The sequence below is a fragment of the Gopherus evgoodei genome, chromosome 3 (genome assembly GCF_007399415.2).
Source record: "Gopherus evgoodei ecotype Sinaloan lineage chromosome 3, rGopEvg1_v1.p, whole genome shotgun sequence".
Taxonomy (NCBI): domain Eukaryota; kingdom Metazoa; phylum Chordata; order Testudines; family Testudinidae; genus Gopherus; species Gopherus evgoodei.
In genome coordinates, this window is record NC_044324.1 from 141536393 (window position 1) to 141548600 (window position 12208).

The 12208-nt window shown below is 41.2% G+C and overlaps 1 protein-coding gene across 1 annotated transcript in view; it reads left to right on the forward strand.

Moving 5' to 3' along the window:
• The window catches only part of PGBD5 (piggyBac transposable element derived 5), an 82421-nt gene that overhangs the window by 64879 nt on the left and 5334 nt on the right, over nt 1–12208 (forward strand). The window contains exons 4-5 of the mRNA XM_030556857.1: nt 706–886; nt 7488–7685. Of these exons, the coding sequence (XP_030412717.1) occupies nt 706–886; nt 7488–7685 (379 nt within the window). The remainder of the gene's footprint in view (nt 1–705; nt 887–7487; nt 7686–12208) is intronic.

The following is a 12208-nucleotide window of genomic DNA, read 5'->3' on the forward strand; positions in this document are numbered from 1 at the left end:
GTTTAATACACCCCTTTCCCCTTGTTCAGTCTGTTTTGGTAGGTTGTCTCCAAGTCATGATCTGGACAAAAATGCTGAGAGTTAGAGCTATCCCTGAAGACTCCAGTTAGAATATATGGTTGATATGTAAGGACATCACTGGCTTGTACTGGAGAAAGTGTCATGCTGGCATCAGCGTGGTCATGTTGCCCTTTAGTGTCTGTTGCCAGAGAATATACAGCTGAACTCTATTACGGTAAAGCTAGCAAACAGATTCCTTCTGGTCATGTAGTAGAGGCCTGTGTTTTCGGAGCAGAAGGTCCCAAGTTCTCCCTTTACTGACAACAACGAAGTCTATATAGGATCAGCACAACATACAGTTCTATTTAGGAATCATGGTTTATTACTGCCAGACAAATTCTTTTCCAGCTACACAATAGCAACGGCAACTTCAAGCAGCCCTTAATCTTAGGCATAGAGCAGTATTTCCCAATAGCCACCCCAGCAGAAAATTCCAAAGTCCCCCCCCAACTATTCCAAAGTCATTTAAAGGCACCAGTCATGAAAGGTGTGTTAGGGGTTAAATCTGAAATAGGTTTCTACTGCCTTAAATTTTTCAGCTCATGTCTAGTGAAAGCCAAGCAAGGGGTTTGGCAACTGCATGGCTCATGCCTGATCCGTTCTAACCACATTGACTTGTCTTCTTGTTTCTACTTGCTCCTTAAGATTTACGTCCATCTAAAAGAAGGAGGTGGTGCCGACGGACTGGATGCTTTGAAGAACAAGCCCCAACTCCACAGTATGGTGGCCAAGAGCCTTTGTCAGAATGCATCAGGAAAAAACTACATCATCTTCACTGGCCCTAGCATTACCAGCCTGAACCTTTTTGAAGAGTTTGAGAAGCAAGGTTTGTGACAGCTGATCCACTGACTGTTCATGCCGAAAGGCTTATGAATATCCTGCTGCCAGAAGTCAGCAAATAACCTGAAGTGTTTTTGATTGAGGCTTTATCTCCTCAGATAGCCATGAGCAGCCAAGCCAGAGAAATCCTAAGGGTAATTTAGTCTGTTCATTACAAGGGGACCTGCAGAGGTTATTTAAACTGAGCTTGAGCTTTCCTTTGAGTCTTCATCATGTTGAAAGAAGGCTTTAAAGGGGGGGAGCGGGGGGAGAGAATAGAAGGGCTCTGATTTTTTCTCCTTTATCTTAGGAATTTAGAGTGTGGTTAGTCTGGTGGGTTTTTTTCCTGGAGGACTTCTTGGGGGTCTTTTATATGTGTGGGAATTCTTGCTTGTGAATAGGGTGTGTGGGAAGAGGGAGTGTGCAGAGTCTTTAAGGCAAGGTCTACCCTGGAAACTTTTGCCAGTGAAATGTCAGTTAGAGAGCAATTTTTTTTTAAATGGAAAAGCCCTATGGTAGAGACAGTTGCTAGCAAAGCACCCTTTTGCCCATATAAGCTGCACTTACACTAGAAGGGTTTACCATATAGCAATACAGGCATAGGTATACACTAGAGTTAGACCCAAGTGCTCGTTAATCCATGGCGTTAAATAGAGGTTGTACAAGTGATCTGAATTTCAGATGTGCTGAATATTCACAGCTCCCATTGAGTGCAGTTGTAGTCGTATATGTTCCCACTCTGAAAATCAAACCCAAAGTGTTTAAAACAGTTACTGAACATCCACTTCCCCACGAACTAGTCAGCTTAAAATCTTCTCCAGTGATGCAACTTTTCCACTAGTTCTTCAGTTACTAGGGTCTTCCATTGTAAAACAAGATTTGAATTTCGAGATCAAGAATTTCCTTTGTAGGTGAACACTTCATACCTTTCCGAAAACACAAATAAAAACAAACTGAGGCCACAAGCTCATTTTGCCCCCTCCTATGCAGTTCATCTTCGGGAGCCAAGTTCTGTTTTCAGCATGGCTTCCACTGACAAAAGTCTACATCCATGTGGGATGTTCAAGAATGGAATTTGGCCCAGAATATAGAAATAATTGGAATTGTGCCATTATTTTGAGTCATACTTAAAAGGAAAATGCCAGTGATTGGTTACAATACTTTAGCTACCTAATGCCTTCAATCTTGCCCTCAGCTCAGTGTGTGCACTCAGGTCTGCCTTCATGGACCACAGTGCAGGATTGGGTTGTAAATTATTTCATGTACACTGTAAATATCCATAGAGCACTTTGAAATACATCCATACACATATAGAAGTAATCATGGGTCCTCTCAGTACTCTAAATATAATGGCCACATTCAATGAATCAAGAATATATTACACTGGAGTTTTCCCTCTAATGACTGGAGAATATTCCTTTGAATTTTCTTCATAAAATTTATGGCTGGCTGCCCACAGAGCCATTATATTTCTAGCATTATAAAAGCCATTTTATCAAATGTCTAGTTATTATGCATGAAAACCAAATATTCCAGTGTGTCTAATTCTTAAGCCATTTCAGCTGAAATAAGGGATTACTAGATCCTTAGACCTAAAACTGTGACTTTTGGAAAATGATCCTTTATTCTGACAGAGATTTGCAAAAGAGAAAGAAGGGGATAATATTCTCCTCTGTCTCTCTGGAATCACAGTAGAAAAGAATCCTGGCTACTGAACCACCACAGTATTTCTCTCTCACAGGTAACTCAGATTACCTATAGTAGTTAACTACTCACAGGCATAGCACTGAAGAGAACTCAAATTACCAGCTGTTACCAGGTAGCTGCCTTCTAGAGATTCAAAGTTAGGTACATTATCTGGTCAAAAATGAAAACCCTATGCAACATTTTCAGTTCCTGGTTCATGTTTTATTGTGTGGCTCCATGTGATTTTGTGATCCATAACAACTGCTTCTTCTGCATTCTATTCACTAGCAGAAATGATAATGGGTATCGAATTGTGAATTTAATTTTGGGAGACTCAGAGCAGATTTACTAGCTTTTTGGTAAGTAGCTTGGGTATTCCTTACAAAGCAGGTTGCAGTGGGAACATTGACACACTGTTTGTGTTAAACAGGGACATGGGATTGTTTGGCTTTTATATTTTGGGTGATAAAGGCTAGCTCACTGGCTTGGCAGAGTATATTGAATTGGAAGGATTATGGGACACTCAGGGAAATCAGACTGTTGGCATGTCAACAGTGGTGAAGTCAATCAAGAGTCCTGGAGGAGACTGTGAATCTTGACCCTACCCACAGAGCTAGAGGTAAGGTACTATAGTCAGCACTTGCTGTGATCCCGCACTGTTAGCTGTGAAATTTGGAGCAGAGATTTGCCAGTGGAAGGCCTAGCATCCCGCCACGTAAAACAGTTCTCCTGGTGTGTCCCAATTTCGTGCATTCAGGCCAAAGAGTGGCATCGGGTTGATCAGTGCTGTTAGCCAAGAGTAATGCTTAGTTGGGGAATTAGTCACACAAGGATAAAAATGCAACTAAAAGGAGAGTGTTCTGAGAGAACCTGAGGAACCTGCTTCACTACAGAGGATGAGAGCAACCTTGCAAAATTAAGACACGTTCCTAACATTGGATTAACTTTTGTTGTTCTAAAGAAATAATGGTTCCTGGGTTAGAGGTGGAGGGAAAAAAAAAAATCACAAAAATTTGAGTCAAAGGAATTTCTATTCATCCATCTTTGCAATGCTTTCTGTGAATCTTTAACATGGATAGTGGGGAAAGATTTGAATCAAGACATTTTAAACCAACCCGCCCCCCCCCCCCCCAAACAACTAGTTATAGGTGCCTTAGTAGTTGGGTGCCTGAACTGATATCTTGAAAGGGCCTGATTTTTCTGAAAGTGCTGGTCACCTGTCCTCTGAAAGTCAGAGTCTTTAGGATTCCCTTCCATTGGAATCCAAAAGTGTAGGAAAACTTTGGTCAAGGCTTTTGTGGAACCTTCACTATAAAATTACCTCCTCTGTCTCTGTTTCATAATTACAATAGTACTGCTCTGAAATTAGTAATAACCTTAATTGTATCATCCCAAAGTGTTTCTGTGAATATAAAAGGATGTCTGCAACACTCAGTTCCAAGGAACTCATTAAATTTGGACCATGGGCTTCTCCTGAAAAATAGAACGTCCTCTCTGTTTCAGATTCAATGTAAGCCTACTTTATATAACTACCTTTTATGACCATGGAGCATAAGTTTCTGGTTTCCAGGTAAAACAGGAACCAGGCACTGAAATGGCACAGGAAATGCTATTCTGCATGGAGTTTTAGATGTGACTAGAAGTAGAGATGCCAGAAATTTTATGAGAGAGCGCCTGTCCTGGTGAGATTCAAGCTCACTCATGAAGTTTAGATACTGCTGTTCGTGAACTGAACCGGTTGAGATTCCTTATTTAAGCACAGCTTTGTGGGTTGCTTTTTTAGTTTGAAATAGAAATGACAGTTGGAATGGGCTCTGTATGCTGAAAGTAGGGGTGCTGAGGGGTGTTGCTGCACCCCCTGGCTTGAAGTAGTTATCATATACAGGGTTTACAGTTGGATTCAATGGCTCTCAGCACCCCCACTATAAAAATTCTACCAGCACCCCTGAGGAAGCCCTCTTAAATTTCCCTCTGAAGCAAGAATGTTACCATTGACTTATGAATAGGGCCCTACCAAATTCACAGTCCATTTTGATCAATTTGATGGCCAGAGGATTTTTTAATTGATCAATTTCAAGTTTTCAGCTGTTTACATCTGAAATTTCATGGCGTTGTAACCGTGGAGGTCTCAACCCAAAAGGTGGTGGGTCTGATCTGCCCCTTTTTCCCCCACACAGCAGCCCTGCAGGGGAAGGACAAGTCCTGTTCCTCCCCAGCCTGGCAGGGACTTGCAGCAAGGAGGTGGTCAGATTTCACAGGAAAAGGCTTATTTCACAATTTGGGACACGTTTTTCCATGGCTGTGAAATTGGTAGGGCTCTACTTATGAGAGCAGGACTGGGGTCTATTCAATCAGACTTCTTTTTGAATTCTATAAAACTTCATTTTCTTCTGGACTGTAATAAAACATGTTAAGCATTTAATTAAATTTGGACCACACCATTGTGCCAGATGGTCTTAATTTTTATTGCTGCTATTGCCATAGCAACTGGTTGTTCTAAATTACAGCTTTTAAAAACCTCCACAAATTACATATGCCATCCTCTGCAAGTGATGATACTAAATCTGCAGCTACCATATTGGTCACCACTTTGTGTTATGTAAGGAGGTGCTTCATTATTTTTTCCTGAGAGATGTGCAAGATGGTTCCAATTGTCTTATGAAAAGAGCAAAACAGCTGCTTGAGTCTTTTTTGCAAGCTTACATGAGCTTAAGAAAAGGCTGCACTTAATTACCTCAGCAGTCCTAAGAATAGTAATGTACTGGCTAGAGCGGCTGTGTACTACTGCCCTCTGCTGAGGAGAATTAAAATGGCCTTTCAGTGAGTCATAGACCCTGTAATGCTAGCAGCTAAAGGAAATTCTTCTCTAGGTTAAGGGATTGTGCTATTGGAGCAGGAGGATCAGAGTTCTAATCCCGCTGCTGCAGTGATGTTCTTAATGGCACATAGTGACAACTAAAATCCTAGGTGGTCACAGACTTGTTAAAGACAGTTTCAGAGATAGTGGTAGCAAGAGGGTTTTTAGCACATATCATATGTATACTTGTCCTACCTCAGTGCAGAGATCCTTTTCAGATTCATTCCAGCCATTTCTATGATTTGAAATTCCAGTGGTTGAGATCAGAACTTGGAGATAACACAGGATCCATTAGACAAGTCCTCCCCTAAATTCAAATAGCTAAGTTGATGTTTGGTTTTCCATTCTGACATTTAAAAAGCTCATATCTTCTAATGGAAGAGTCACTACTTCAGTCTTACTGCTGGGGCAACAGGAACAATTATATTTTTATGTAAAAATGTAATGCAGCTGTAGTTTTTATTTAAGTTATAGTTCTGTGGTCTCCCAGCCTGTGGTTTTTTTTCTGGTTTTACAAAGCACTGTTTGGGAAATCTCAAGAACCAGTTGCCAATTGTATTCTGCTCTTTGGATCAGTTCATGAGCACTATTGTTTATTTTGTATTACCATAGCACCTAGGAGCCCTAGTGAAGGACCAGGACCCCACTGTGTTAGGTGCTGTACAACAGAAACCCCCACACAAAAGCCTGCCCCTGCTCCAAAGAGCATACAGAATTCCAGACTCACAAAGGCAGAAGAGACGCATAGTATGTAACAGCCTCTATTCCCCCTCGATCAAGTGGTTTGATTTTTAATATTCTTTATTTGCTGAAGGATGATAGTTCAATAAGTAGATTTTAGACTCTAAAATGTAGGTCAGTGTTCTCAGCTGACAGACCTCTTTTGTTTTACCTGAAATAGCAGCTTTGGGCTGCTGTAGTTTAAGTGGAATACACAGACTTAAGTGGATCAGTCTATATGAAGGGAATGAGAATGCACACATCTGTGTGTATATTATACTTAGTCAAAACAAAGCCTAGAGAGATGGTGAGGAGATTTGGATTTAAGATTTCCTGGATTTTGTAAAGCTCACATCAGGAAGAGGACATTGCTTTGCAATATAGAGTAACTCAATACTGAAAAATTTGACTCTTGGCCAAAGCTGGATTTGATCCTTTAATCCAGTTGATCAGCTGTTTGATTTGGGGATTTCTGACTAAATTTCCTATGCAGAGTGTCTCTCTTCTGATAGCAAGAAATTCTGTTAGTATATGCTCTTTAAATTAATCAGATGAATGGAAGTTTTAACCCTCTGATATTTTTCTTATCACATACACATACTCAACACAAGCTAGGCACTGTCATTATTAACGTGTGTTAAGTGATTTGGTTATTCTGACGTGGCTACATTAGAGTGAGACGTGTCTGGGTTTCGCAACATATGAATTTACTCATGGGTCCCTTTACTCATCCCTTTGTCATGGATGAAGGAGGGTAGAATTGATGAGCATTGATAAGATTGTACTGCGAGGCAGTTGTAGGATGAGTTGTCATCTGCTAGCACCAAAAGCTGCTGGGATTAAAAGCACCATGGGGGTCATTTCAGACAACTTGAATTGGGGAAAAAAGACTTTGGCCTCCTTATCAGCGTAGTTAAACATGGAAAAGAGTACATCCTCCACTGCTTTGTCAGTGTCTAATGCTCAATGCCCAAAGCAATATGGCCTCTTCCCTGGGAGGAAATGTCACAACCTAATAGATCTCATTGGTGGGAAGTTATCTACTCAGCCTATAGTCTCCCTTTTTGTTTCATTTTAATTATATCCCGGTTTATCGTATTAAATCACGTGGAGAACTGGCTCTCTGGACTCGTATATTGAATGCATTTCTTCCTGGAGCCTGAAAAGAGAGCGTGGGCCTGGATGCCACAGGGAAATCCTCTGCCATTGGCCAACCTGCACATCTACTGGCTTAGTTTTAGGACCAGTTTTCCCTCCAGTCAAATAGGTCAGACAGCCCACTGTCATTTCCTTCTAACCCTATCAGATGGTTTGCTGATGGGAATTTATTCTCTTTCACATGCAGACATTTATTGCTGCGGATTGCTGAGTTCCAGGAAGAGTGATTGCACAGGCCTTCCTCCATCAATGCTGCATAACCCAGACACTCCTCAGTCCAGAGGGCAATACAGAATAAAGATGAGGGGAAATATGTCCCTGATCTGCTGGTACAACAAAGGGCATTTTCGTTTTCTCACTAATGCCTATTCTCCAGTTCAACAAGGTGAGTAGTCAGCAGTATCGCTATCTGTACAGTGACCGTGTTTTTCAAAATAGGTGACAAGACAAGATAGGACACTTACTAAGTTTGATAACCCCAGACAAGCAGCTTGATAATTATCCTAGATCAACCGTAGCATTAATGATAATTTCCATTGTGTTTGCTCTTGTCCATAAGGCACTAGTTAATCTACATTAGCAGTGGCTAAACGTGTTCTGTCTGCAACTGATGTCTTCTCTGCATAAAGTTAAAAAAGCTTACTAATGCTACCAGCTAATAGTTACTGCTTTAGCTGGCACAGGAGAGAGCTGTTCCTTTTTGGTGTTATACACATCCCAGCTGACCTGTGGTCGTGCAGAGAGTTGTAATGGAGGTTAAAATCCTAGATGTAACAAGTTGTCTCATGGGATAATTGCATGATAAGTCTTTGTAAAGAGTAACTCCTAAATGCATAAAATATTTTGGACCGATAAGAACCATACTGAGTATTAAAACTTTGACCAGATTCTAAAATTAGTTTCTCCTATGGATTTAAAACCCATTCATCACATATAAATGGCTTTTGTCAAGAGCCTTCCCATTGCATACTAAACTGATTGTGCAGCCGCTAAAAAGAAAACCAGAACAGCCAGAAGTATATTTGGGAGTAGTTTAGAGTGTGAATAGCTTCTTAAAGACTCAGCTGAAATTGATCTTACTAGGAGAGGGGGTTTTAAGGGACTCAAAGATTTTTAGGCATAATGGGTTTTATAAATATTTTTTCAAAACTTACAACATGAAAGGACATTTTTAGAGTAGTTTGTCCATTTAAAATCTCTTGTATTTTACTCACTTTGGACAATAGAACTACAAAAGTCAAATTATAGCTGAAAGATTGTTACATATTTACAAGTGTAAGGTGCTACTGCTTACAAAGGTAACTTGGTGCTTAAACCACATTCTCAAAAACTTGTACAGAATTTAAGGTATTCAGGTGGTAGTTAAGTGTTGCATAGGCACACCATATGGCTAAATGTCATAGGAATTGGGGGTTCGTTTATCAGAATTCACTGCACATCCTAACCTTTAAGCAATGAGCTAGGGAACTGGACGCTACTTGGAATGCTATTATGCATCACAAGAGAACATTGATTTAACTAAAAATAGCAGATAACTTGAAAGGGTTGGTGTCTTAGGGCCTGATTCTAAAAACACACGAGAAAGAAGTTACACATTAGTAGTTCGATTGAAACCCATGGAATTATATAAAGTTATTCTGCAAACATATAGTCAGACACCAGCAATACAGAATTAGAGCCTAATAAGACCTTAAATTTTAAATTGAATTAAGTTCAACAAGCTAATTTATGGTCATTATGATGTTTGGTTTAATTACTCCAGTTGCATTGTCCAAACTTGCTAACATGCAAAAAGCAAAGTCAAGACAATAGGCATCACCTGGTTCTCATGCACTAGCACAAAGCTGCTGTCTTTGGCTACAATTACTAAAAACAAGTTTCAGAAAAGAAAAATCGGTTTTGTTTGTAAAGCTTAATGGTCACGACCACCTTTACAAACACAATCTGGTTGACTGTCCCTTTAACAGAAACAGAGCAGACAGACAACAAATTTTACATATAGGTGTGAAAATCTGCACGTTTAGGACCTGTCTCAGCATGAAGTCACACACTGGTATGTAGATGAGGCTAGAACCTCAGCTGGTATGGAACTATGAGTTTATTTACAGAACATGATAATGGTTTACAAAGTTTAGCCTCTCAGGTATGCAAAATCTTTCAAGTACATGTTCACTAAAATGCTTCACAGGGATTCTTGATAAAGAACATTAAACAAATAGTAGCAAATTCAGAGAAAATGTGAGATATAGGCTAGGGAGAAGAGAGGCTTCAGCTGAGATTTGAGAAAGGAGGGAGATTCATTGAGACTGGTAGAGGGCCAGAGTGCCAGGTGGTGTAAATTGGCATCTCTCAGTTGAAGTGAATGTAGCAATGCCAGTTTATGCCAACTAAGGATCTGGCCCAAGAAGTCTCTTTCCAATGTCAGGGGCACAGAGGAGAGAAGTCTTTTTCTCTCACGCACTGTGGCAAGACTGCAGTAAAGCCAGTGTTGAGCATGTGGATCGAGTGGGAAAGGGAGACATACATCAGTGATGTAGACTGGAATAAACACATGGAAGAAAGTTCGACCTGGAGCTGGAGATGAGTGGGGGCCAGTAGAACAATTTGAGAATGGAGCCATGTTGTCACAGCTTTTTGCATTAAAAGTGGGCAGCAGCTTACTGCCCCCGGGGGGGACTTGAGAAGGAAGTTGCTCTAGTAAGGACAAGAGCAAGCTGAGGCATGGATGAGGAGTTCAGCAAAGGTGGAGGCAACATTAACTTAATTACTTTACATAAAATAAAAACAGAGAAAGGAAATCTCACCTGTGTCCTGTATGACTTCAGCAATTTACACCAGTTGATTTTGGCCCTAAACTTCCAAATACCCTTTGACAATTCACTGAGTCTGGTGGGGAAAAACATTGTAGTAGAATTATGCTTTAGACCTTTTAAACTATGGAAATTCAGATCTATGCATTTCCTTACACCTTGGGACTTTGAGGATTTGTTAGAGGATATCTGTACAGCACTGCGAACCTGCTATGGGTACACACACCCCAATAACAGCCCCTGCACACCACGGAAGATGCAAGCTGCTCCTAATGTTATCAGCCCACTGTTCAAAAATCATGAGTCGGGGATTGGCTAAAACAAAACAAGAAAACCACAAACACTTTGAGTGGTTTTATTTGCCTTCTGGTGGCTGAGCTTTAGCATGTGATTGGGTCACATTTTCAAGCTTCTCTGTAACCATGGCTCATTTCTCCCCCTACCCTCCTTTCCAATCAAAGCTATGATTCTCACAATCACATGATGCCAGGAGCTGGATCATTAAGGGAAAACCACCATGCACACAATTGTAAGAGTTGGGATTTAAAAAAATCACAACAGTTAGCAGCACAGCCCACCTCTCTCAACACCCCAGGAAAGAACAAGCAGTGTTTGCAGCACAGTACTTCTCTGGGAGCTCCACCAGGGGAAAGGCTACATAGGAGCCCTGTTGGGGCGGGGAGGAGGGTCTGCTGAATGAGCACATCATCGGTGTATCCTGGCAATGCCTCCTCTCAGCCAGCGCTATATGCTGGAGCACTGTTGACCAGAGGGGCTCCTAGGGCAGTGCCAAAGGTTTGAGCAATTTGTGCAACCCCAACCTCTTTCTGGGGAGCCTTGCTGGGCCCCCTCCTACCAATGGCCTGAATCAAGCCTGCGAAGTGCTACAAGATAAACCTATCCACATTCCAGAAATTGAAACACTTTAACAGTCTATAATGGAAGATAAGAGGGAGTACATGGTGCTATGTAGCTGTAATCACACATTTTTAGTGAAAGTGAATGGTGGAAGGCGAATCAAAGGAAATTCTAGAAGCCAAAAAAAGTTTCACCAAACACACCTGCACTGAACAGATCTCCTTATACTTTCTGACCTACTAGGGGAAAGACATGGAAAGACAGCCTTGTCTTCATACAGTCAACCAGATCTTTCAGGACTATTCCATCAAAGAAAATAATAAACAAACACCCTTGCTGGGTATGTTGAGGGCAATAAGAAATATTGGTTTTGTTAGCTTTAAGGGTCCCCCCTTTGCCCACCATGTTCTGTTTACACCTATCATGCTCAACTCTAACATCATTTGGGACTCATTAAAATCTGTCACTCAAAGGCTTTAAACAAACAGTCATATGGATCAGTCATAAATATGACACTTAGACTCGCAGCACATACTTCGATTCAAAACAGGGCCTACACTAAGTAGGGTGTCATAGGGGACATGTCAGAGATAATGGAGGGAACTGTACTTCTAGCCAAAAGAATTTAATTCTCAAGCCTGTAATCAAAACATGAGTAACAATTTTGGTCTGGATGTCTTATGAAGTAATTTAATGGTTTAGAAGATTCAGGAAAGACCAGAGAACCAGGAGGAGTCTGAGATCTCATCCAAACTGAGACCAAGCACAACTCACCTTAATCCTTTGTGTCTCAGTAACTTCAGCCAAGCTGAGCTGCCTTCCAGGAGGAATTAGGATAGTCCCTAGGCGACAGTGAAGGACCAGGGTTCCATTGTGCTAGGCACCATGCAGAGTGAGGGAGATAGTACCTGCTTCAAAGAGAGTTTACAGTTTAAATATACCAGACAATCAAAATCTAAGGGAAAAGAATAGAACACACCTGCAGAGAGAGAGGAGTGGCACTCCCACCTGACTTCAAATGGCTGGTTACTATTCATGGATCCCTAAACTGAACTTGGCATCTCCCTGTAATCCAGATATAGGCCCCCCATCTCCAAGAAAGGGGCAGGGATTCACACCCAGCCCTCTCATTGACATCTCCCATTAGGTAGCTTAGGCTGCACCCCACCTAGCATACTGGCTTTTGTGGATCACATTCTTAGGTGCCTAGGCTCCCTATGTAATGAATGGGGAGAGATAA